Source organism: Thalassophryne amazonica, chromosome 16 (assembly GCF_902500255.1).
Source record: "Thalassophryne amazonica chromosome 16, fThaAma1.1, whole genome shotgun sequence".
NCBI lineage: Eukaryota > Metazoa > Chordata > Actinopteri > Batrachoidiformes > Batrachoididae > Thalassophryne > Thalassophryne amazonica.
Genome location: NC_047118.1, coordinates 30,123,465 through 30,148,428, shown reverse-complemented (window position 1 = coordinate 30,148,428; position 24,964 = coordinate 30,123,465). Strand labels below are relative to the sequence as shown.

Below are 24,964 nucleotides of genomic sequence, written 5' to 3'. Positions count from 1 at the left end.
GATCCATTTGGGCGCTGGAGAGCGCGCCGTCCTTCACCTCGCCAGATAACCGCACATTTATGTTGTACACAAATTATTGCACAGAAGGGAAATAAATTTGTTTTGTTTTTGGAACCGCTTTCTGGTTATTTAGCGCTGGGTTCAGTCAGACGCTGGTCCGCTCCTCAACTCGCGTCTGCACATAACAATTGCGTCTCCTTTTATTTATTATTGATATCAACCCAGTGATTTTCACGAATTATACAGCTGGTTTTTATTTAATTTTTCTCCACATCAGCAGCGCAATGTGGTGCAACATGTCCCACCTGCTCACACTCTGTTTGTGTACATACAGGAGCATGCATGAAACGGTCGCCGATGTGTCGTGCATGCCTGTGCGAAAGTGCGTCCCTCATGACAACAGGCAGATGGTTCGTGGTTCCCCATTTCGTGTGTGGTTCGCAGATTTTCTTCCGGTTTCTGCATCTTTCGTGTTATGTGTGAAGGGGCTCTTAATAATTCATTTGTTACAGTAGCATAATTTTAAACAAAGAGGTAATCAAGCAGAATATAAAGTACAAAAAGTACAAAAATGGAGATAGTAGATATGTATAAAAACAATGCACACACACACACACACACACACAGGTGAAACATGGGTATTGCCTTGGACTTCTCCAGCTTCTGGGGTCCTTACCACTCAGGCACAGGCACCCCTATTTAATGAGTATTTAACTTTATGCAAAACAGCAACAGCTTTCGCTGTTTTTCCTTGTATGTAATTTATGTGTGACTTCCATGTAAAATCTTCATCAATCAAACTCCTAAAAATTTCATTTCTTTTACCCTTTGAATGTCCATTCCATCTATTTTTAATGACACATCTTTTTTTTTTTTACTCTGTCATTAAACAATATGAAATTTGTTTTATTAAGATTAAGTGACAATCTGTTTATATCAAACCAATATTTAACTTTTTCCAACTCTGTATTTATCACTTGTGTTACTTCCTGTATATCTGATCCAGAGTAAAATAATGTTGTATCGTCAGCAAATAAAATGCTACCAAGTACATTAGATACATTCACAAAATCATTGATATACAAAATAAACATTTTGGGTCCAAGTACCGACCCTTGTGGTACTCCACACATAATATTACACAATTCTGATTTAGTATTATTTATCTGAACAAACTGTTTTCCATTTTCTAAGTAGCTTTTTACCCACTGATGTGCAATCCCTCTTATTCCATATTGTTGTAACTTGTGAAGCAATCTTGAATGATCGATAACATCAAAAGCTTTTTTCAGGTCAATAAAAACACTTACAAAATAATCCTTATTATCTATTGCTGTTGATATTTTCTCTGTTAATTCCATAATTGCCATAGCTGTCGAATATTTTGTTATGAATCCATACTAAGCATTATTTAAAATATGATGTTTCTCAAAGAATTTATCCAACCTTGTCACAAAAACGTTTTCCATAATATTAGAAAACTGTGGAAGCAATGACACTGGCCTGTAATTTGAAAATTAAATACATTTTTGATTAAAAAAATTTAGCAGAAAATAAAAATGAAGATGTATTGTGAGCCTTGTAAAGATGCAACATAACAGTGAGCTATGATTTGTATATTGTAAGCACAGAATGTAAGAACTGACAGGAAACATACATATTAACAGTTAATCTCTTAGATATGACACTGGAGTACATGGAATGGGTTTTTCACTTGTGATGTAGTGTTGCCAGTTCTGAATAATGATAATGGTGAGTGTGTGACGTTTTGATGAAAAGTATACAATGAAAGTCTACAGAACACAGAGGTGATGGCACTGTGTGTTGTCCTTATGGTGGGTGTGGCCAGACACATACACTTGCACAGACCTTGTATGGCAGGACGACAGCAGAGCCTCCGCTGATGCCTACAATTGGAACAGCCATCTGAGTGGAAATGAAGTCCAAGATCTGTGCCACAGCCTCTGAGCCAATGTTGTCCTCGAACACCACACCATGCACGTGGTTAGTAGAGAGAGTATCACATATGCGTGTAAGCAGTGCCCGCGGGTTGGTGTTGTTAACCAGCACAGTGATGGGATTCACCTCCAGAGGCAGGTCCATGAAGTTTTCTCGGCTTAACCGGCCCTTAATCTCCGTCTGGTAAGATGAGCCACTGAATACCACTGCCACATTCACGGCTGGTGTGGGGATCCCAAACGGCCGGCCAGAGCAGCAAGAAACAGCACAGCACAGCAGCGTCAGCATCAGCCACCATTGCGAGTCGCTCAAAGACCCCAGATGAATGCCCATTTCAGTCACCTACTGCCTACAGGAGGGGTCAAAGTGGAGGGGGCAGAGAAAGTAGAAGACTCAGCATAGTTTTCTCCAAACTTGTAATGATGCTCAATATTCCCAACTCAACTAATCATGTCTTGTTTTCTCACTTAAATTGACCTTTGTGCCTCACATGTGCTCTGGTTGCTGCTGTGCCTCCATGCTGCCTGAAATAAAACTGTATAAGAGACCTTTAACAAAGACCAGAGCAGTCTTTTAAAGCTGGCCAACATGCAACATGAGGCTGTGACCAGACTGTCGAATCTCAGGGTGGCAGCTACCACCCTGCTGCTGCCACATAATTCAGTCCAACCCAGCAAATGGTGTCCAGGGCTTAATGCAACACATTGAGTTAAGAAAGATTTGCTCTCTCGTAACATTATTTTTGAAGCTGTAACTTCATTTTGCAGTGGGCCAAATCATTCAAATGTAAACTTCCATTTTTTTTTCCCTTTGTTCAATAAAGAACTCCCAGGGTGTTATGTGTAAGGAGTTTAGAAAGATCTTTTAGTGTTTCCTTAACCACCTTAATGTTGTGAAAGTGACGTGACACGGACCCACAACAGGGGGCGTTAATGAACGGACAATGGATAAGCCAAAAGTAACAATTTAATGTTGTGAATCGCACAACAACGTACAGACAATAACAATATGGTGGACTGTCAATCATACACCAGGTGACGTGTGGGCAGGCTCGATGATAGAAGACGCCTGGATCCCCACACAGCTTCCACCACCAACGGAGCTGAAGAACACCGGAGCCGCCAAGCCCTGCGCCCCAGGTGGCCGCTGTCTTCAGCAGTCAGACCCGGTACTGCTGGCAGAAAACAGAGACAGTCCTGATGAGTGTGAGTTCGCACACTCAGTAATCCCACAGTCTGTATTCAGAAAAGGAGGGAGAACCTCCACCTCCAATCACACACACTCGTGCAGCTCCTGGTCAACCACTTATCTGAGTTGGGGTGTGAGGCGAAGCCGTCGCTGTCACACCAAACGCCAATCCTCCAGATAAGGAAACACTCCAGGAAAACGGCTGCAATAGAAGTTCAGGTTAAACACACACAGTGTCAGACAGCAGAGAAATTACCTGAATGGTAGCTGATTTCTCGGCGAGGAGGTGGAGTTGCAGTCCGGCCTTTATGGTGGTGGTGATGAGAAGTGAATGAGTGACAGCTGGTATGGATGATGAGTGACAGCTGTCACTCCTGGTTGCTCCGACGCCCTCTCGTGCTTGAAGCCCGCACTTCAAGCAGGGCGCCATCTTGTGGTGGTGGGCCAGCAGTACCTCCTCTTCAGCGGCCCACACAACACTTAATCTCCATTTACTGAGAAAGCCTTACAAGCCAGGATTGTTCATTTTTGCTGTTTTTTTTTTAAATAATCCATATCATGAAGAATTCAGTAAAATAATAACTGTCAAAAAATTACATTTATGTTGTAATATTTGTAATACCAAAGTTCTTTGAAAATGTTTCTGTCAAAGTCTAAGTTAATAAAATAAATAACGTTGAAAAGGTTAAAAACACATTAATGTTTGATGCACACTCGATATATATATATATATATATATATATATATATATATATATATATATATATATATGTAGACTGCATTTGGTAAATGCAGTTCATTTACCAAATAAATAAATGATAAATGACTGTGTTTTTCTAGCGCTTTTCCATCTGCATCAGACGCTCAAAGTGCTTTACACATCAGTGCCTCACATTCACCCTGATGTCAGGCTGCTGCCATGCAAGGTGCCCACTATACACCAGGAGCATCTAGGGGATTAAGCACTCCTGTGATTTTCCGGTCAGGCTGGGATTTGAACCGATAATCCACTGGACCATCACGTCCCCCATGATGAAGTGGTATAGAGGAGGGTTTTATTAAAAAGAAGACCTGAAAGTCCACAGGAAATTTTGCTGAGTAAAATTTACTCTGTTGGGATAGCATTTGATCCCAGTCCAAATAGAGTGAATTATACTCTATCACAGAGCTAAATCACCTCAAAACAGTGTAAAATCAACTCTTGGGCTTCTTAAAGACAAACTAACAGGTCTGTGAGAGCCAGAATTCTTGCTGGTTAGTATGTGATCAAATACTTATTTCCTGCAATAAAATGCAAATTATTTTTTAAAAATCATACAATGTGATTTTCTGATTTTTTTTTTTATTGTGTCTCTCACACTTGAAGTGTACCTATGATAAAAATTACAGACCTCTACATTCTTTATAAACTTTTTAAACTTGCAAAACTGACAGTGGATCAAATACTTATTTGCCTCACTTTAGGTGTAATTTTTCCGGGAAACTTATTTTGTTCTTTTTCTCTCTGTATGAGGTATGGATAGTGGGACAGCTACCAGTGGTGTCAAAAGTACACACATTTGTTACTTAAGTAGAAGTATAGATACTGCAGTTTAAAAACACTCTGGTAAAAGTTGAAGTATCAACTTGACTTCTTTACTCAAGTAAAAGTGAAAAAGTATGTGCTCCAAAACCTACTTAAAGTATAAAAGTATAAAGTAACCTTTTAAAAAAAAAGGTAGATGCCACTATATGAATTGAAAGCTTAATTTAAAAACTGATTCCTTCTACATGTGGCCCAAGACCCAAAATTACCCCCCAACACCACCTGCACGAAAATGTTTCAATTCTACAAGCTCTGAAATGCAATCTGGGACTATTCCAGACAATAAACTGGAGTGAGTGCTAAATCCATTTAGTGAAGAAAAACACCCCAACTTTCCTTATTCAAATTCATTCCGGTAGTATTCTGCTCTTACAAGGATGCAGCAGTTTTCTAGTTTGGCAGATAGTTCTGGAGGAAATCACTGAAGAAATTAACAAACTGAAAATATGGTTTGACCGAAACAAACTGTCATTAAATAAGACAGGGATGAAGTGGAGGTGTAATACTCACTAGGTGTTCACAGGAAACACTTATTTATGTATGTATGTATTTATATATGTATGTTCATTGTTAGTTGCGTTTATATTTTGTTGTGTTTCTATTCAGGTTCTTTTTGCCTCTTTCACTAAAATTGTATATAATAATCATTAGATTATTAATATATAAACAAAAATACATTTAAGAAATATTACAATTTGAAAACAAATGCACCCGAACGTGATGAGAGCTGCTTAATGCTAACTTTTAACATTGAAAATGCCATAGACATGCTAACGGGTTAGCGTCGCTCCCGTTTTTAAGTTATAAAATACATCTATCAACTGTTTCAGAAGACCATAACAGGTTGGTTTAACATAGAAAAGATAAATAATACTCACAGAAGTATGCTCTTTAGGGTTTTAGCGGGGGAAAATTAAGCGAAAGAAAGAATAAACGAAGCAATAGGTCGAAGCATTGCTTCAATCGCGAACCACTGCCTGGATTGGTTCACGGTTCAAAGCAAAGCCGTGCTGCAGAAAAGTTGATTACAGGCGCACATGACGTGAAATATATATATATATAACATTAAACTGAAGGCAAGAGTAACGAGGCTGTTTGTTTTAAAAATGTAAGGAATAGAAAGTACAGATACTTGTGTGAAAATGTAATGAGTAAAAGTCAGAAGTAGGCAGAAAAATAAGTAAAGGAGTAAAGTACAGATACGTAAAAAGTGTACTTAAGTACAGTAACGAAGTATTTGTACTTCGTTACTTGACACCTCTGACAGCTACTGAAGACAGGGTGTCGGACTGACAGACTACACACTGCAGTCTGCATTTGAAATGGGCATTGCTGCGGGAACAGGCCAGTGGTGGGCACAGCTAACCGAAAAGTTAGCTTTGATAACCGCTAATCCAATAACTGAAACGTTAACTTTTATAACACTAAACCGATAAACAGCTAAAAAAAAATTAGCAGAGGTCACAGCTAAACACTAACCGCTAACTTTTAGTATTGACTCGGTACACTGTCAGCTACTGATAAGCCAGTTTTGAGTTTAAGCACTGCAAGGACTGCTGGGTAAATCAAAGGCGATAACAAACCCAAAACAAACAACAAGCCTGAGCTTTTTTCTTTATGCACCTGGCCTGCTGCTGCTGCTGCTGCTGCTGCAAAAATAAATAAATAAATAAAGTGTCATTTACTTTTAACATACAACAACACAGACAGTGGCACAAGAGATCAAATGCAAAGCACTTTTCACTGATGGTTTCATTTATAAACAAAACTAATTCCGGTCAGTTTATGGACATTAACGGTATAAGAGTGTTCCATGATGCATAACAGAAAATGGCTGACACAAAATGCCCTTGTATTTTGCAAAACTATCAGATCCTTTTACAGCTGTCTAATTGATAAAACCATCTGATCTTTTTATATATGTTTAATTGATACAACCAAAACATTCATGTCTATTTGGAAAAAGAATCAGCATGGTGAAACACTCTGTTTTATTGCGTGAAACTGCACTACATACATAAACACACACTAGGATTTTTACATAACAACCATGAACACACCGCAAAGACACCGCCCACTTTCACCACCCTGCAGCTCACATAGACACTGATTCAAGCCAGGTTCAGGACCACCCATATGGGGGTGGCTTAGGCTGGATATAAAAGTTAGAGAACAAAGAAAGTCGGGGTTCTTTGTTCCTGGTGTTTGCATGCGACCAGGTCAAGAGCCCAGCGCTGAGATAACTCTGTACCGGTGCAACAACTCTTTTCAATACAACATCTAAACTTTGAAGTCTGTTTCCTGTCCAATTCTTTTTGGAGGTCTCACCATGATAAAAGAACCTAACAACGACAACTCTGTCATTTTTACAAAGTGAAAATATCTCACATATCTTTTAAAGTAATGCACTAATTCTGAAGGTTTGAGCATAAATAGACACATGCAGAAAAAGCCATTATGGGAAATGACTGTCTCCTCTTATCACACCCCTCTTCCCATCAAAATGCATAGAACACTGCCATCTACTGGATGGGAGTGTGAAAAGACCAACTGTAACGTGTGTGATATTCCACTTTACAATGATATACTGTTGTGAAACTGAAATAACGAAAAAAAAACATGCCAATTTTTCACAAACGTTGTTGTTGAATTAACAAAATTCTCATCATATCAACAAAACACATTTCTTTTGAATGATTGATATGCCCACAACATGAAATGGAATGGTAACACATCATTCACTAATATTTTCCTAAGCATAAAGAAAGACAGTATGTAATTACCCCCTGTAAAGTTACTGTAACTTGTGTGTAGGTTTTTACAAATACATGTGTATTTGTAAATATGTCAATTTTTTTTTTTTTTTTTTTTTTTTGGTAAAATAAAAGCATTTTCAAACCTGAAGTGAAGTTTGATTCAGCCTTTGTGGATCTACAACCCCTGGCAAAATTATGGAATCACCGGCCTCCCAGGATGTTCATTCAGCTGTTTAATTTTGTAGAAAAAATGCAGATCACAGACATGACACAAAACTAAAGTAATTTCAAATGACAACTTTCTGGCTTTAAGAAACATTATAAGAAATCAGGAAAAAAAAATTGTGGCAGTCAGTAACGGTTACTTTTTTAGACCAAGCAGAGGGAAAAAAAATATGGAATCACTCAATTCTGATGAAAAAATTATGGCATCATGAAAAACAAAAGAACGCTCAAACACATCACTAGTATTTTGTTGCACCACCTCTGGCTTTTATAACAGCTTGCAGTCTCTGAGGCATGGACTTAATGAGTGACAAACAGTACTCTTCATCAATCTGGCTCCAACATGTGAACTGCTGGATGACCCCTGCCTGTGGCATAACCATCTGCATGGATATCTCATCAAATACATATTCTTTTGTTATTATGTCATGTTGTTTTGATTTCCTATTTCCTGTGTCTTCAGCTTTGTAAAACTTTGCAAAAACCTTGGAACTGTTGGAATGGCCTAAGCAGTGGATCACCCCTTTGAGTCTGGTCTGCTTGAGGTTTCTTCCTCAATATCACCAGAGGGAGTTTTTCCTTGCCACTGTCGCCTGTGTGCTTGCTCTAGGGATTGGTAACGTTAGACCTTACTTGTGTGAAGCACCTTGAGACAGATTTGTTGTGATTTGGCACTATATAAATCAAATAAATTGAATTTGAAATAATTGAAAATTTAATTAAATTGAATAAATTTTAAATTTAAGACGCTGACCACACTGAAACTTAATTTTTCCCTTATTTTATTTTTCTTTGTCATTAAAAAAAGTTCCATTCAAAGACATAACTCCATTCTCACAGATCCAGTGAAACACCTTGAAAATGCTATAGCACAGTTGTGCTCAAATGTTTATATCCCTTGGCAGAATTTGTTTGTTTGTTTTTGTTTGTTTGTTTTTGTTTTTTTGTTTATTTGGCCATGTTTCAGAGAATATAATGATAACATAAAAACTTGTCTTTCACTCATGGTTAGTGGTTGGATGAAGTAATTTATTGTCAAACAACTTTGTTTCATCTTCTTAAATCATAATGACAACAGAAACTACCCAAATGACCCTGATCAAAAGTTTACACCCCCCTGTTCTTAATTCCGTATGTTGTCCTCTTTAACCTCACTGACAGCTTGGAGTCTTTGGTGGTGGTTGTGGACGAGGCTCTCTGATGGTGAAGCTGCCACTGAAAATGTCTCGGACTTTATTTACATCAGTTATGAAGAAATACAAAACAGTATGACACTCTATGGTAAATCTAGGTGGAGTAGACAGTTCTCAAAAACTGAGTGACTGTGCAAGGAGACGAGTGATGAAACCAAAACAGATCAAATCCAGGCTTGCATCTCAGATGTACCTTCTGGCTCACTAAAACCGGCACTGAGAGCAGTGAGCCGGTCTTCTTGCTCAGCAAGTTGCCTACTGTGGTGGTGTACGGCATTTTGGAATGGAGCCGAGTCCGCTACATCCATCGTTGGCCAGATTGATCTATCAAGACTGGAAAACGGGTGTGACAGGATGGAAATGCTGGACTCGAACTCAAGGCTTGGTAGACAAAAACAGTTTACTTGGGCAAAAAGCAGGGTCTGGTACACGGGTAGGCAATCCAACAAAGCGAACAAGAGCAAAAACATCAGGCAGGTGCGTGGTCGAAAATACAAGCGAGAGGTCAAAGCACACGGGAAGCAAGCAGGTCGAGAACAAGACAAAGAAGGCTGGAGAGAAGGCATAGAGCTCATCAATCTGGCGAGGTAACAGAACAAAAAGAGGATCTTAAATACACCCAAGTGATGAAGTGTAGATTGGGACCAAGTGTGCGTGGAACTCACCAGAATGCGGGTGTGGCCAGGGAGAGGGAAACACCCACCACCAAGAGACAGGAGATACAACCAAGAGAGACAGGGACAGTAAAACCCAAGCAAGGAAAAACCCAGACAAGAGAATAAGACTACAGCGAAGCAAACATAGCAAAAGCATGAAAACACAACCAGACAGAACCTCACATCCTGACAGATTCTCCTCTGGCTGCCGTTGGCATTTTTTCCCTGTGGCTATAGGCTACATGTGTTGGTCTGTGCATATTTGTAGCATATTTGAAATCACAGATTTCTTCCATGCATTGCAATCATGTCATGTTAATTAACTTAATTAATTTGTAATTTATAATAATAATTAACAGTATTAATAATTAATTAATTAGTAATTGATTATTGTTACTACTACTAATAATTAATCAATAATAGTAATAATTAATATTGTTTGATTAATTATTAATTGATTGATTAGTAATTAATTAATTAGTAATTAAAATCATTTATAATAATTTATTAATTTATATAGCGCCAAATCACGACTAATCGCCTCAAGGCGCTTCACAAACATCATTTAAAAGCAGAATAAAATGAAATAAGATTAAAACACAATAAAAAAATTTAAAACATAAATAAGTAAAAGAAGTAAAATAATAAAAAGAATAAAAAAGACACACAATCATATAAAATACTAATGGAAAACAGGAAAACAGTTTATAAATAAACACAAAATATATCAGTCTGTCTGCAACATTATACAAGTTTCACTTTTTGAATGGAATTACTGAAAGAAATGATGATTCATGATATTCTAATTATATGATCAGCACCTGTATGTATGTATGTTATGGGCTGCATCTAGTTCTGTTAACCTTATATTTCTTTTTCAAATTCTCCCATTTTTTGTATCCAGCCCTATTTCCTTTAGAAATTTCCTTGACAAATAATATCAGTCTATTAGGACATCAGGTTATGTGTTACACATATAGATGTGTGTGTATATATCCATCTTATTCCCATTGATGAAACTTCTCCTTTTCTGCCTGAAAGCTTATTAGGAGTCGAATGCGCTCAGGGCTCCCTGTTTGTTTACAAAATACACACACGTTACAGACCTTGAAATCTAACAGCAGGGGTTGATTTTATCCAAAGATTTATGAACATACAAATTAACGTGCTTATCCTTTATCATGATTTTTCTCCATTGTGAGATATACGAGGTCTGTTAGAAAAGTATCCGACCTTTTTATTTTTTTCAAAAACCATATGGATTTGAATCACGTGTGATTGCATCAGACAAGCTTGAACCTTCGTGCGCATGCGTGAGTTTTTTCACGCCTGTCGTTTTTTTCACGACAGGCGTGTCTGTCTCCTCTGCACGTCTGTCTTAATGTGCTGATGTCCACGTCTTTACACAATTCCTGTGCTAGTCAGACGACATACCGGATCAAGACAGCGTCCAGTTTAGAAATGAACGGCACATTCCACTGTTACAGGAGTTTTTCTCATGGAAAGAGGAGCAGAATTCCGCGCGTCGCGGTGGAGCTGCATGGCACAAAGCAACGCCATGATGAAGCCTTCCAGGACATGTTTGGGCATGTCCAGCTCATGGACAATCACAATCGGATAATCACACGACTGAAAAGCAACCGGAATCCATCTGAAATACACCTGAAAGCTGTCTTGTGAGACCAACACTAAGGTGGTTTTGTGCCGTGCAATGAACGGCTCCGTGGCACATCCCTCCGCTTTTCTTTCCATGAAAAAAACTCCTGTAACAGTGGAATGTGCCGAAAAAGTGCTGATGTCCACGACTTCTGCCTTTTTGTGAAAGTCAGATGAGGTCCCGGATCAACAAAGCCTTCACGTTGGAAATGATCTGGTTGTTTCAGCGGGGTCTGAGCCTGTCGATCGGCGCTCTCAGCAGTTGTGGGCCGTCCTTAAAGCGGCAGTAACACTCCTTAATCTGTATAATCCCCAAAAATCGTCCCTGAAAGCCATATTAATTTTCCGAACGGTGTCCACCTGGAGGTCTCTCACAGTTTCTGGAAAAAAATTGATGCAGCAAAGCTCCAAATCGTTCAGACATTTATTTGCAATAAAAAAATGATGAAAGTGGTGGACCAGTGCTCACACAAAGCCTGCTCACAGGCGAATGACGCAACCGACAGGCGTGGAAAAAACTCACGCATGCGCACAAAGGTTCAAGCTTGTCTGATGCAATCACACGTGATTCAAATCCATATGGTTTTTGAAAAAATAATAATAAAATTGGATACTTTTCTAACAGACCTCGTAAAAGTGTCTTATTGTAGCGTTCGTGTGTATGCGCATTATGACGCCTCAGCGCACGAGCGACATTACGATATTCTTCAGAACGACAAAATACGCAACATGCATCCAGGAGCATACAAGTTCCTGTCATAAACAACTGCCTATAAAGTTTTTTGGCAAGTTATAACTTTCTAAACAGTGTAATTATTTGCTGCTTGGGACTCCGACGAGGGCGGTCGCATCTCCTCCACTCTCCCTTATCTCTGTTCTCTGCCTTTAACCTTCAAGTCCCGACTTCACCAGACTGTGAATTCCTCAAATTATATTGGATTCTGGATCTATTGGACTACTACTGGATTAACCATGGAATTGATCAGCTGGTCTCTGAATGCTACTGACACCATTTTTTCTACAAGAAGGTCAGGACCGGGGATCCTACCTGGCCAGATGGAACGCATCCTGCGGGCTATGTCCTTGACTCCTGGGGGTCTTGGCGTGTTGCATGCTTGGCGCCTTTCTCCATTGAGGACGTCAAGGATTTATTCATTTTTGTTCTCATGCTAGCAGGGCTGGTGCTTTTTGGCTTATGTGCTGCCCTGATCTACAGGAAAATTGGCAATACGGCGGCATCAACACTGTAAAAAAAAATAGTTGAGAATACTTCAGATTTGCAGGCAACAGTCTGCACTAAGACTTTTATGTTGTGCTGATGATGAAATATATGTTATATAGTTAATCATCGGCACAACATAAAAGTCTTAGTGCAGACTGTTGCCTGCAAATTTGAAGTATTCTCAACTATTTTTTTTTACAGTGAAGAACCATGGCCCCTCGCTTGGCTGTCATTATTAACAAGGTTGGCAAGGCAGTGCATTCTCAGACTGCATTGACTCTTGAACTCAGATGCAAATTGGATGACACCTTGGAGCTGATGCGTGCCTTGCAGTTGAAGCTGAAGGTTTTGGAGGCCGGTGAATATTCTTAATTCATAATTGGGATTTAGTTGTTCAAGTGGAACTGTTAAAAGTGTTTTTCACTGCTCAACCACAACACTCCAGGCTTATCTAGCCTCAAGGACAAATTGCCCAATGTTTACCTGGCTCTGGTGAGATTATTCAGCTCCTTCTTATCTCAACCCACAAAGACAATAATCTGACAGACTTACACATGGACAAGACTGAAGAATGCTCCATATTGTTTCCCTTTACCTCCGTTCCTGCTCCCCCATCACTTTACCTCATCCCGGCCACCACTCATGCACCTCTCCCCCCTCCAGGGGCTGCGCGGATTTTAAGATGCGGCAGGTCCCTGTTCCCCCCAAGATAGCAGCGGCGCGACTCCAGTTGCAGCGGCCTTCACCCACTTTACCTCAATTCAGATGACGGACTGCTTCAGGTTTAGTACACATAAACAATGTCAAATGTATATGTGTTGTCTCTAATTTTGATGTGTGCCATTATTATGGTAAACAGGTAATAATTGAGGATTAACTGCTGTATCTTGTCTGAGGTAATTGGAGTGTAAACGTAATTGCCCTTTTTTTGGGATCAATAAAGTTGTCTGAAGTCTGAAGTCTAATTTGTAATGAAAGCCGCTTCATTTGTGCGGCTCTTTCGGCGCCATGTTTGTTTTTACAGAGACAGCAGTAACCTCCTCCTACCCCTCCAAATGGAGTGTGCATCCAGATTCACTCCAAACGGAGGGATTTGAAGCCCTCTGCCTACCCCTCTGCCTCATTCCAAAAAGAGAATTGAGACACCCCTCTATCTCTCGTGCCAGCGCAAAATGGAGGGGAAGGGGTAAGGCGAAGGGCCAAGGGGTAGAATTGAGACTCAGCCATAGTGTTACCCAACCAGCAAGTAGGGAACAGTGGCCAAGAAAAACTCCCTTTTTGATGTTTTTTGTTTGTTTGTTTGTTTGTTTTCAAGGAAGAAAATGCAAGCAGTGTTTAAAGTGTTTGCAGTTTTTGCCCAGTCTGATGGGAGGTTCTGAGCAGGTTTGTCAGACAGACACACATCAAGAAAAGAAGGAATGTTTCTCCTTTTTCTGGGTCAGTTTCAAACAGTTTTGTTGAGCAGCAGTAGCACTACCAACATTCTCATATTTGCAATCAATATGGTGGGTCACATGACAGTCGCTTTGACGTTGTTTATTATATGAATATAAGAATATACACAAATGAGATTAATTTTGCTCTGATATACTCCATATTCCAGCCTGTGTTTGGCTTTGCCGTCCCTGCTGCTCATATAGCTGCTGTGTTTTTTCTGTTGTTAGTCTTCCTGCTGGACTACAGTGGTCTAGCTGCTTGCTGGGTGTATGACTGTCAGGCTCTGCTAAATATCCGAGCTTCTGTGGAGAATCAGGCTGCTCCATTTTCATCTTTTGGCGATGTGCCCTTTCAGTGGCCTTCGTTTGTGCCGTTAGCCGGCAATGCTGGTGCCAGTCAGCTCTACAGGAGATCCCATGGATGCAGATGGAGGAGGGGAAGAGCTGGTGTCCAGGTGAGGCTGAGGCTGCTCTGGAAGCATGGAGTCGCAGGAAGATGTCGTTGTTCCTTCTTCATCAACCTGCTGTCTCCAGACAGGCAGATGTACAGCCAGTCTTCCTCACTGGATCATCATGGGAGGACTTGCTGCGGTTTTTAAGAGCAGCTTCATGTGTCAGTGGGTGAGCACAGAGTCTTTCTCATTAGAATCTCAGATCTTAAAAGTTGGACAAATCTTTTTTTTGTGTGTGTGTGTTTTAATATACCGTCCACCTGGTTGGTATAGCATTTAGACCACCCCCCCCCCCCACTAACATTTTTGGTGACAGTGATGATCGAGTGGTTAAGTGGTGGGATTCAGGCCAGGGGATCCTATGTTCAAATCCCAGCCTGACCGGAAAATCACTAAGGGCCCTGGGGCAAGGTCCTTAATCCCCGAGTTGCTCCTGGTGTGTAGTGAGCACCTTGCATGGCAGTCAGGGTGTGAGTGTGTCCGTATGAATGGGTGAAAGTGAGGCATAATTGCAAAGTGCTTTGAGCATCTGATGCAGATGGAAAAGCGCTATATAAATGCAGTCCATTTACCATTTACCTCGTCCATGCACCTCCTTCTTGAGGGACTTCAGTGACTTTTTGTCTGGCACTCTGAAGGTATCGAGACTTTTAATTGTTGGGGATTTTAATTCCCACATTGATGACACTTGCACCAGCCTGATGGACTCTCTAAATCTGATCCAGCATGTGTCTGTCCCCACAACAACAAAGGCCATGTCTTAGATCTTGTTTTTAGTCTTGGCCTAAATACTGACTCTATTTTTCTGAGGACATTTTTAGTTCTGATCATGTGTGTGTGCATTTTAATCTGGATTGTCCATCTGCTCCACATGTAATTTTCTCTTGTGTTTCTTAATTTCAGATGATCTAAATATTTTAGTTAATCATCATTGCCTCTCTATTTTAGACAGAGTTGCTCCTTTAAAATGAGACACATTCCTGTGACTAACTCCTCCCTTTGGATTGATATTATTCGCAGTTTTAAGAGAATCTGTCGAAAAGTGGAGCGTTTGTGGAAATCCACAAAGCTCCTATTCCACCTCCTTCATTTAAAGAAGGTTTTAATTTCATTTAACAATTTAGTGAAAGATGCAAGGGCTGCCTATTTTTTATTTATTTATTTATTTATTTATTTATTTATTACAACCGACAGAATCCAAAAGTTTTAAAGAAATTGTCACACCTGCATCTCCTGGTGCTGTCATTCAGTCTAACGAAGACTGTGAGAACATATTGTCCTTTTTTTTAATATTAAAATCCATGATATCAGGGCAAACATCAACCCCTCACTTCCTTCTCCTGTCCCATGTCTCACCCGGACATCGGTACTGGACAGTCTCACATCAATATCAATGAAAGAATTCATTAGTCAGGTTCACAGGATAAAACCTTCCTCCTGCCTACTCCATATCATCCAATTTAATTCAATTCAATTTAATTAGCTTATAATGCGCCAAATCACAGCAAAAGCCGTCTCAAGGTGCCTTACATAAAACATTTCAACATGAAAAAAATCAAATACATAAATAAAAACAGAAGTAAAATAATAAAACAAATAAAAATTATAAACTATTCATAAGAAAGAGAATAAAAATAGGTTTTCAGTCTTGACTTAAAAATGTCCACAGACTCTGACTGCCTCACAGTCTACTACTAACCTATAAAATTATTCATGGACTGGCACCTCCCTACCTAGTTGACCTAATTAAACCTTACGTACCGGCCCTTGCTTTACGTTCTCAGGGTGCAGGATTACTTTGTGTGAAGGGTTAGGGTTAAAAAAGACGTGAAAGACGTGCGGCGGAATTTGCGCGTCAGGACGGAGCCACTCATGGCGCGGAACAAAAGCACCTCCGTGTTGGAAGTCTCACAGGACATGCAGCTCTTCCACCATTCAGAATATTCAGACAGCTTTGGGTGGCTTTTCAGTCGAGTGAGTATCCGAGAAATTGTCGAAGAGCTGAGCATGTCAGGGCATGTCCTGTGAGACCAACACGGAGGTGCTTTCGTTCCGCGCCATTAGCGGCTCAGTGGCGAATTCCTCCGATCCTGTTTTCATGACAAAATCTCCTTTAACAGTGGAATGTGCAGGAAAAGTGCTATGTGCACCTTTCTTGCCATTTCTCTGCTAGGCAGACGACGTCCCGGATCAATACAGCATTCAGTTTGGAAATGATCTGGTCGTTTCAGCCTGTCGATTACCACTCGGAGCGCGGCGCGCCATCCGCCATTGTGCGTCGTCGTTAATCCGGTTGTAATGGTCCTTAATCTGTGTGATCCCCATAAGATCTTCACCGAAAGCCATCTGAATTTTCCGAATTGTTTCCACCTGGCTGTCTCTCAGTTTCTGAAAAAATTTTGATTTAGCAAAGCGGCAGTCGCTCCGCCATTTTCCTGACAATGAAAATCCGCCGAGGGGGCTGGACCACTCCTCCCACAAGGTGTGCTCACAGGCGAATGACGCAACCGACAGGCGTGAAAAAACTCCCGCATGCACACGAAGGTTCAAGCTTGGCTGATGCAATTGCACGTGATTCAAATCCATAAGATTTGAAAAGAGAGCTTTTGACAGCTCTTGCTTGCCTCTACTGGTGGTTGGCTCTCACTGCGGTATTGTATCACTTCCTGTTCCGGAGCACAGTGGTGTTTTGCTGTATCTGTTAGCTGTTTAATCTGCGCAGTTAGATTGATCTAGTTACCTAGATAACGATTTGTTTCACAGTGTAATCTTCACGTGCCTTAACTAAAGCACTCCCTCTGCTGAATCACCTCTAAATTATTTACACATTATTCACTTTGTGTGTTTTTAGGAATCCGCTAGCTTAGCGCAGCTACTAGCTCTTAGCTGGTTTAGCATGGCGGCTTCTCCTGTCTCTCCCGCACTTTTCTGCTCTGGGTGTGAAATGTTTAGTTATTCCTCGGCCTCCTTTAGCAGTAATGGTACTTGTAATAAGTGTAGCTTATTCGTAGCATTGGAGGCCAGGCTGGGCGAATTGGAGACTTGGCTCCGCATCGGGGAAAATTCTACAGCTAGCCAGGCACCTGTAGTCGGTGCGGACCAAGGTAGCTTAGCCGCCGTTAGTTTCCCTCTGGCAGATCCCGAGCAGCCGGGAAAGCAGGCCGACTGGGTGACTGAGAGGAGGAAGCGTAGGTCTAAACAGAAGCCCTGTGTACACCGCCAACCCGCTCACATTTCTAACCATTTTTCCCCACTCGAGGACACACCCGCCGAGGATCAAACTCTGATTATTGGCGACTCTGTTTTGAGAAATGTGAAGTTAGCGACACCAGCAACCATAGTCAATTGTCTTCCGGGGGCCAGAGCAGGCAACATTGAAGCAAATTTGAAACTGCTGGCTAAGGCTAAGCGTAAATTTGGTAAGATTGTAATTCACGTCGGCAGTAATGACACCCGGTTACGCCAATCGGAGGTCACTAAAATTAACATTGAATCGGTGTGTAACTTTGCAAAAACAATGTCGGACTCTGTAGTTTTCTCTGGGCCCCTCCCCAATCGGACTGGGAGTCATGGCTGTCTGAGTGGTGTCCAAAAAATGAGGTGGGCTTCATAGATAATTGGCAAAGCTTCTGGGGAAAACCTGGTCTTGTTAGGAGAGACGGCATCCATCCCACTTTGGATGGAGCAGCTCTCATTTCTAGAAATCTGGCCAATTTTCTTAAATCCTCCAAACCGTGATTATCAAGGGTTGGGACCAGGAAGCAGAGTTGTAGTCTTACACACCTCTCTGCAGCTTCTCTCCCCCTGCCATCCCCTCATTACCCCATCCCCGTAGAGACGGTGCCTGCTCCCAGACCACCAATAACCAGCAAAAATCTATTTAAGCATAAAAATTCAAAAAGAAAAAATAATATAGCACCTTCAACTGCACCACAGACTAAAACAGTTAAATGTGGTCTATTAAACATTAGGTCTCTCTCTTCTAAGTCCCTGTTAGTAAATGATATAATAATTGATCAACATATTGATTTATTCTGCCTTACAGAAACCTGGTTACAGCAGGATGAATATGTTAGTTTAAATGAGTCAACTCCCCCGAGTCACATTAACTGCCAGAATGCTTGTAGCACGGGCCGAGGCGAAGGATTAGCAGCAATCTTCCATTCCAGCTTATTAATTAATCAAAAACCCAGACAGAGCTTTAATTCATTTGAAAGCTTGTCTCTTAGTCTTGTCCATCCAAATTAGAAGTCCCAAAAACCAGTTTTATTTGTTATTATCTATCGTCCACCTGGTCGTTACTGTGAGTTTCTCTGTGAATTTTCAGACCTTTTGTCTGACTTAGTGCTTAGCTCAGATAAGATAATTATAGTGGGCGATTTTAACATCCACACAGATGCTGAGAATGACAGCCTCAACACTGCATTTAATCTATTATTAGACTCAATTGGCTTTGCTCAAAATGTAAATGAGTCCACCCACCACTTTAATCATATCTTACATCTTGTTCTGACTTATGGTATGGAAACTGAAGACTTAACAGTATTCCCTGAAAACTTCCTTCTGTCTGATCATTTCTTAATAACATTTACATTTACTCTGATGGACTACCCAGCAGTGGGGAATAAGTTTCATTACACTAGAAGTCTTTCAGAAAGCGCTGTAACTAGGTTTAAGGATATGATTCCTTCTTTATGTTCTCTAATGCCATATACCAACACAGTGCAGAGTAGCTACCTAAACTCTGTAAGTGAGATAGAGTATCTCATCAATAGTTTTACATCCTCATTGAAGACAACTTTGGATGCTGTAGCTCCTCTGAAAAAGAGAGCTTTAAATCAGAAGTGCCTGACTCCGTGGTATAACTCACAAACTCGCAGCTTAAAGCAGATAACCCGTAAGTTGGAGAGGAAATGGCGTCTCACTAATTTAGAAGATCTTCACTTAGCCTGGAAAAAGAGTCTGTTGCTCTATAAAAAAGCCCTCCGTAAAGCTAGGACATCTTACTACTCATCACTAATTGAAGAAAATAAGAACAACCCCAGGTTTCTTTTCAGCACTGTAGCCAGGCTGACAAAGAGTCAGAGCTCTATTGAGCCGTGTATTCCTTTAACTTTAACTAGTAATGACTTCATGACTTTCTTTGCTAATAAAATTTTAACTAATAGAGAAAAAAATGACTCATAACCATCCCAAAGATGTATCGTTATCTTTGGCTGCTTTCAGTGATGCCGGTATTTGGTTAGACTCTTTCTCTCAGATTGTTCTGTCTGAGTTATTTTCATTAGTTACTTCATCCAAACCATCAACATGTCTATTAGACCCCATTCCTACCAGGCTGCTCAAGGAAGCCCTACCATTATTTAATGCTTCGATCTTAAATATGATCAATCTATCTTTATTAGTTGGCTATGTACCACAGGCTTTTAAGGTGGCAGTAATTAAACCATTACTTAAAAAGCCATCACTTGACCCAGCTATCTTAGCTAATTATAGGCCAATCTCCAACCTTCCTTTTCTCTCAAAAATTCTTGAAAGGGTAGTTGTAAAACAGCTAACTGATCATCTGCAGAGGAATGGTCTATTTGAAGAGTTTCAGTCAGGTTTTAGAATTCATCATAGTACAGAAACAGCATTAGTGAAGGTTACAAATGATCTTCTTATGGCTTCAGACAGTGGACTCATCTCTGTGCTTGTTCTGTTAGACCTCAGTGCTGCTTTTGATACTGTTGACCATAAAGGTTTATTACAGAGATTAGAGCATGCCATAGGTATTAAAGGCACTGTGCTGCGGTGGTTTGAATCATATTTATCTAATAGATTACAATTTGTTCATGTAAATGGGGAATCTTCTTCACAGACTAAGGTTAATTATGGAGTTCCACAAGGTTCTGTGCTAGGACCAATTTTATTCACTTTATACATGCTTCCCTTAGGCAGTATTATTAGATGGCATTGCTTAAATTTTCATTGTTACGCAGATGATACCCAGCTTTATCTATCCATGAAGCCAGAGGACACACACTAATTAGCTAAACTGCAGGATTGTCTTACAGACATAAAGACATGGATGACCTCTAATTTCCTGCTTTTAAACTCAGATAAAACTGAAGTTATTGTACTTGGCCCCACAAATCTTAGAAACATGGTGTCTAACCAGATCCTTACTCTGGATGGCATTACCCTGACCTCTAGTAATACTGTGAGAAATCTTGGAGTCATTTTTGATCAGGATATGTCTTTCAAAGTGCATATTAAACAAATATGTAGGACTGCTTTTTTGCATTTACGCAATATCTCTAAAATTAGAAAGGTCTTGTCTCAGAGTGATGCTGAAAAACTAATTCATGCATTTATTTCCTCTAGGCTGGACTATTGTAATTCATTATTATCAGGTTGTCCTAAAAGTTCCCTGAAAAGCCTTCAGTTAATTCAAAATGCTGCAGCTAGAGTACTAACGGGGACTAGAAGGAGAGAGCATATCTCACCCATATTGGCCTCTCTTCATTGGCTTCCTGTTAATTCTAGAATAGAATTTAAAATTCTTCTTCTTACTTATAAGGTTTTGAATAATCAGGTCCCATCTTATCTTAGGGACCTCATAGTACCATATCATCCCAATAGAGCGCTTCGCTCTCAGACTGCAGGCTTACTTGTAGTTCCTAGGGTTTGTAAGAGTAGAATGGGAGGCAGAGCCTTCAGCTTTCAGGCTCCTCTCCTGTGGAACCAGCTCCCAATTCGGATCAGGGAGACAGACACCCTCTCTACTTTTAAGATTAGGCTTAAAACTTTCCTTTTTGCTAAAGCTTATAGTTAGGGCTGGATCAGGTGACCCTGAACCATCCCTTAGTTATGCTGCTATAGACTTAGACTGCTGGGGGGTCCCCATGATGCACTGAGTGTTTCTTACTCTTTTTGCTCTGTATGCACCACTCTGCATTTAATTATTAGTGATTGATCTCTGCTCCCGTCCACAGCATGTCTTTTTCCTGGTTCTCTCCCTCAGCCCCAACCAGTCCCAGCAGAAGACTGCCCCTCCCTGAGCCTGGTTCTGCTGGAGGTTTCTTCCTGTTAAAAGGGTGTTTTTTCTTCCCACTGTCGCCAAGTGCTTGCTCACAGGGGGTCGTTTTGACTGTTGGGGTTTTTACGTAATTATTGTATGGCCTTGCCTTACAATATAAAGCGCCTTGGGGCAACTGTTTGTTGTGATTTGGCGCTATATAAATAAAATTGATTGATTGATTGATAAGGTTATTGCAAAAAATAAAAAGGTCCGTTACTTTTCTAACAGACCTCGTATATATATACTCATTGCAGCAATACAAAAGAAATGTGCACAAACAATACAACTTAGTCAGTGCATCAAAATTTCAAAACACAACCAAACAAGCAACAGTGCACAAACCCAACCACAACAACAAAACTGTAAACCTAATTCTTCAAACTTTAACGGGTAATTATACTAAAGCCTTTTAAAGCCAACTAAGGTACCAAGTAATTTAATATTATCAGGACAATTAGTCCAAATATTAACCCCTTTAACAGAAACACCATGACTTTTTACACTCGTTCGCATCTTTAGTTTCTCAAATAATACGAGCGGAGGCTTTCCCAGGAACACTGGCCTGGGAATGCCTCAGGATCGGTGGTCAATGTGGCACGGGAAAGTCAAGTCTGGGGTCCCCTGCTGGAGCTGTTGCCCCCGCGACCCGAAACTGGAAAAGCAGTTGAAGATGAGTGAGTGATAAGTGAAGCAATGTGCAGTGGCGCGAAGCTCGCTCATGGTACACTGTGGCCCAAACAGGAAGTGCCAATTTCTTAATCCACAGTGAAACAGGAAATGTCAAATATCAAACACTTCCTGGATCAAAACTTCCTGGATTCACAGGTGAGATCCTATGGAAGCTCACAGGAACTCATTGACAAGCTCACACTCAAACAGAAAGTGCCAAATTTTCAGTCACAGAGAAATATGAAATGTCAAATATTGAACACTTCCTGTCAAGGTTGGAGCTAGAGCAGAGGCCAGGATTTCACTGGACTCCCTGAAATCTGATTGGACACAGATGATTGACATGTCACGGCACTGCACATCTGGTTGAAAGAGTTGCATTTTGAAATTAGTGAGTCACATTAGGCACTTTTCTACGACACAGAACCAGCACTACTCGGCTCGGCTCTACTCGGTTTGGTTCCAGGCACGTTTTTTTTCTACTACAAATATTACCTCCTCATCGTGGGCGGGGTCAGCAGAGCAAACTGTAGTGACGTCGTTTTAAATGCGTGTGTTTACTGCTGTGTGAGTTTTTAAGAGAAAGCTGCTGGTGACGGGACAAAACATGCTTGAAAAGTACCGAAGACTTTGGGAATTCATACAACAATATGAAGACGAAGACAAGAAGATACAAGCTGCTAGAGATGAAGACACAAAGTATGACGGTAAGCTAATCATTAGCTCGTAAATAAGTAATAACTGCAGGCTGTCACTATTAAGTATTAAAAATGTGGATGTCAAAATAAAGCGTTAATTTAGATTAATTAATTACAGCACCTATCACGTCTTCAGTCACACTTTGCTCCGTTTTGTTTTGATGTCAGTGACTTGGTCTGATCACCTCCCCCTCGAACTGCCACCTTATCATGGTGGGGGAGTTTGCGTACCTGGATGATCCTAGGAGCTATGTTGACGGGGGCTTTGTGCCCCTGGTAGGGTCTCCTAAGACAAACAGGTCCCAGGTGACGGGTCAGACTAAGGGCAGTTCAGAAACTCCCATGACCAATACAAAATCTTGGACCAAGACGTCGCCCGGTTTGGCGGAGCTGGGGCCCCACCCTGGAGCCAGGCCTGGGGTTGGGGTTCGCGCGCGAGCACCTGGTGGTCGGGCCTTAGCCCACGGGGCCCGGCCGGGCTCGGCCCGAAAGAGCAACAAGGGCCTGCTCTCCTGTGGGTTCACCACCTGCAGAGTGGGCCATGGGGGTCAGGTGCAGAGAGGATTGGGTGGCAGTCGAGGGCGGGTGGCCTGGCGGCCCAGTCCACGCTCACAGCCCCTGGTTGTTGGGACGTGGAATGTCACCTCGTGGGGGGGGGCTCACCTTCATGCACAGCTTGTGCTCTGGTACCCAACTCCTGTAGAGAGGCTGGATGCTCAACATTTCTGGTGTTACCCATGGGGAGAGGCGGCGAGCTGGGGTAGCATTGCTTATTGCTCCCCAGCTCAGTCGCCATTGATTTCAGGAAAACACCACCTGTTCTGAATCATATGTCCATTGATGGGAAGCCCATAGATATTGTTGAGAATTATAAGTATCTGGGCATCCAAATTGACAATAAATTATCTTTTGAATTGTAGGTTAATGCAGCGTGTAGTAAGGCTCATCAGAGAATGCACTTTTGTAAAAATGTAATTTTTACTGCTGACTGCACCTGAATTGCCCCCATGGGGACTAAATAAATGATCAAATCAAAATCAAATCAAATCAAATGTGTTGGAGTTCACCCCGGTGAACAAACTGAGTTGGTGTCTGGTTTTAAATATTTAGGATTTTTAATTTATGATCACTTGTCTTTTAAGGACCACATTCTTTATCTTACTAAAAAACTGAAACTTCTGTTAGGATTTTATTACAGAAATAAGTGCTGTTTTTCTTTTAGTACAAAAAGAAAATTAGTGGAATCAACCTTCTTGCCTGTAATTGATTATGGAGATGTGTTGTACATGAATGCTTCTGCTCACTGCCTGTCGAGGCTTGATAGTGTGTACCATGGGGCACTAAGATTTATTGCCAACTGTCGTCCACTTACCGACCATTGTGATCTTTACTCCAAAGTAAACTGGACCTCACTATCTGCCCGATGCCTCGTTCACTGGTATATCTTCATTTATAAAACCATTCTTGGTACTCTCCCATCATATTTGTCAAGTCTTTTAATAAGAAAGCAAGACCTCGCTGACACAGGGTTCCGCCAGTCAAGGTAATAAATGCTAAATAAAATAAATGCTAACAGTTTGAAAAGCTGTTTAATCAAAATCCAGTAGTAAAATAAGTTTTACATTTAATGAGGTCATAAATGTAAATGGAAGTGAACAGACAGTAAAACTGGTAGTTCAAAAAATCTGAATTAATTACTTCTGGTTTGGTATAAGTCATCCAGCAGAATTATACAAGACAGTACAATAGTTTGTGGTAAAATGTTACATCTGATTAAACCCTAAACCTAGTACAGCCAGAATTCCTTGATGTAATGTTGCTATCAGTGAAGTGACTAAACTTCATCTTTGTAAAGACTGAGCCAGGTGTAGTGTGCAGTGTCTTCTGGAGTATCAAATCCCAAATTAAAATTCTTAGAAATAAACCATCATCATACCAAAACGTCAATGAAAAAGTTTTTTACTGTTGACTCAGCCAGAAATTACAAATTATGATACAATCACATAAGTCAAATTGTTTACTGCAACTAAAAGAAGAGCAAATACCAAAAAAAAACAAAACAACAACAACAAATCTGTGCAACACAAACTATACAAAAGTTCCATGTGTCTACAGACTGACTTCGTGTGGTCGATGCCATGCTTTATTTTGTTTTGTTTGCCTTGCTTTTAGCAAGCCCAATGATCCAAGTACTTTCATTAGAGGC

At 40.7% G+C, this 24,964-nt stretch overlaps 1 protein-coding gene across 1 annotated transcript in view; it reads right to left on the bottom strand.

Annotated features, from left to right (window-relative positions):
- The window catches only part of grin2ca (glutamate receptor, ionotropic, N-methyl D-aspartate 2Ca), a 432,253-nt gene that overhangs the window by 386,238 nt on the left and 21,051 nt on the right, over positions 1-24,964 (bottom strand). The window contains exon 2 of the mRNA XM_034190478.1: positions 1,870-2,308. Coding sequence (XP_034046369.1) covers positions 1,870-2,292 — 423 coding nt within the window. The 5' untranslated portion in view covers positions 2,293-2,308. The remainder of the gene's footprint in view (positions 1-1,869; positions 2,309-24,964) is intronic.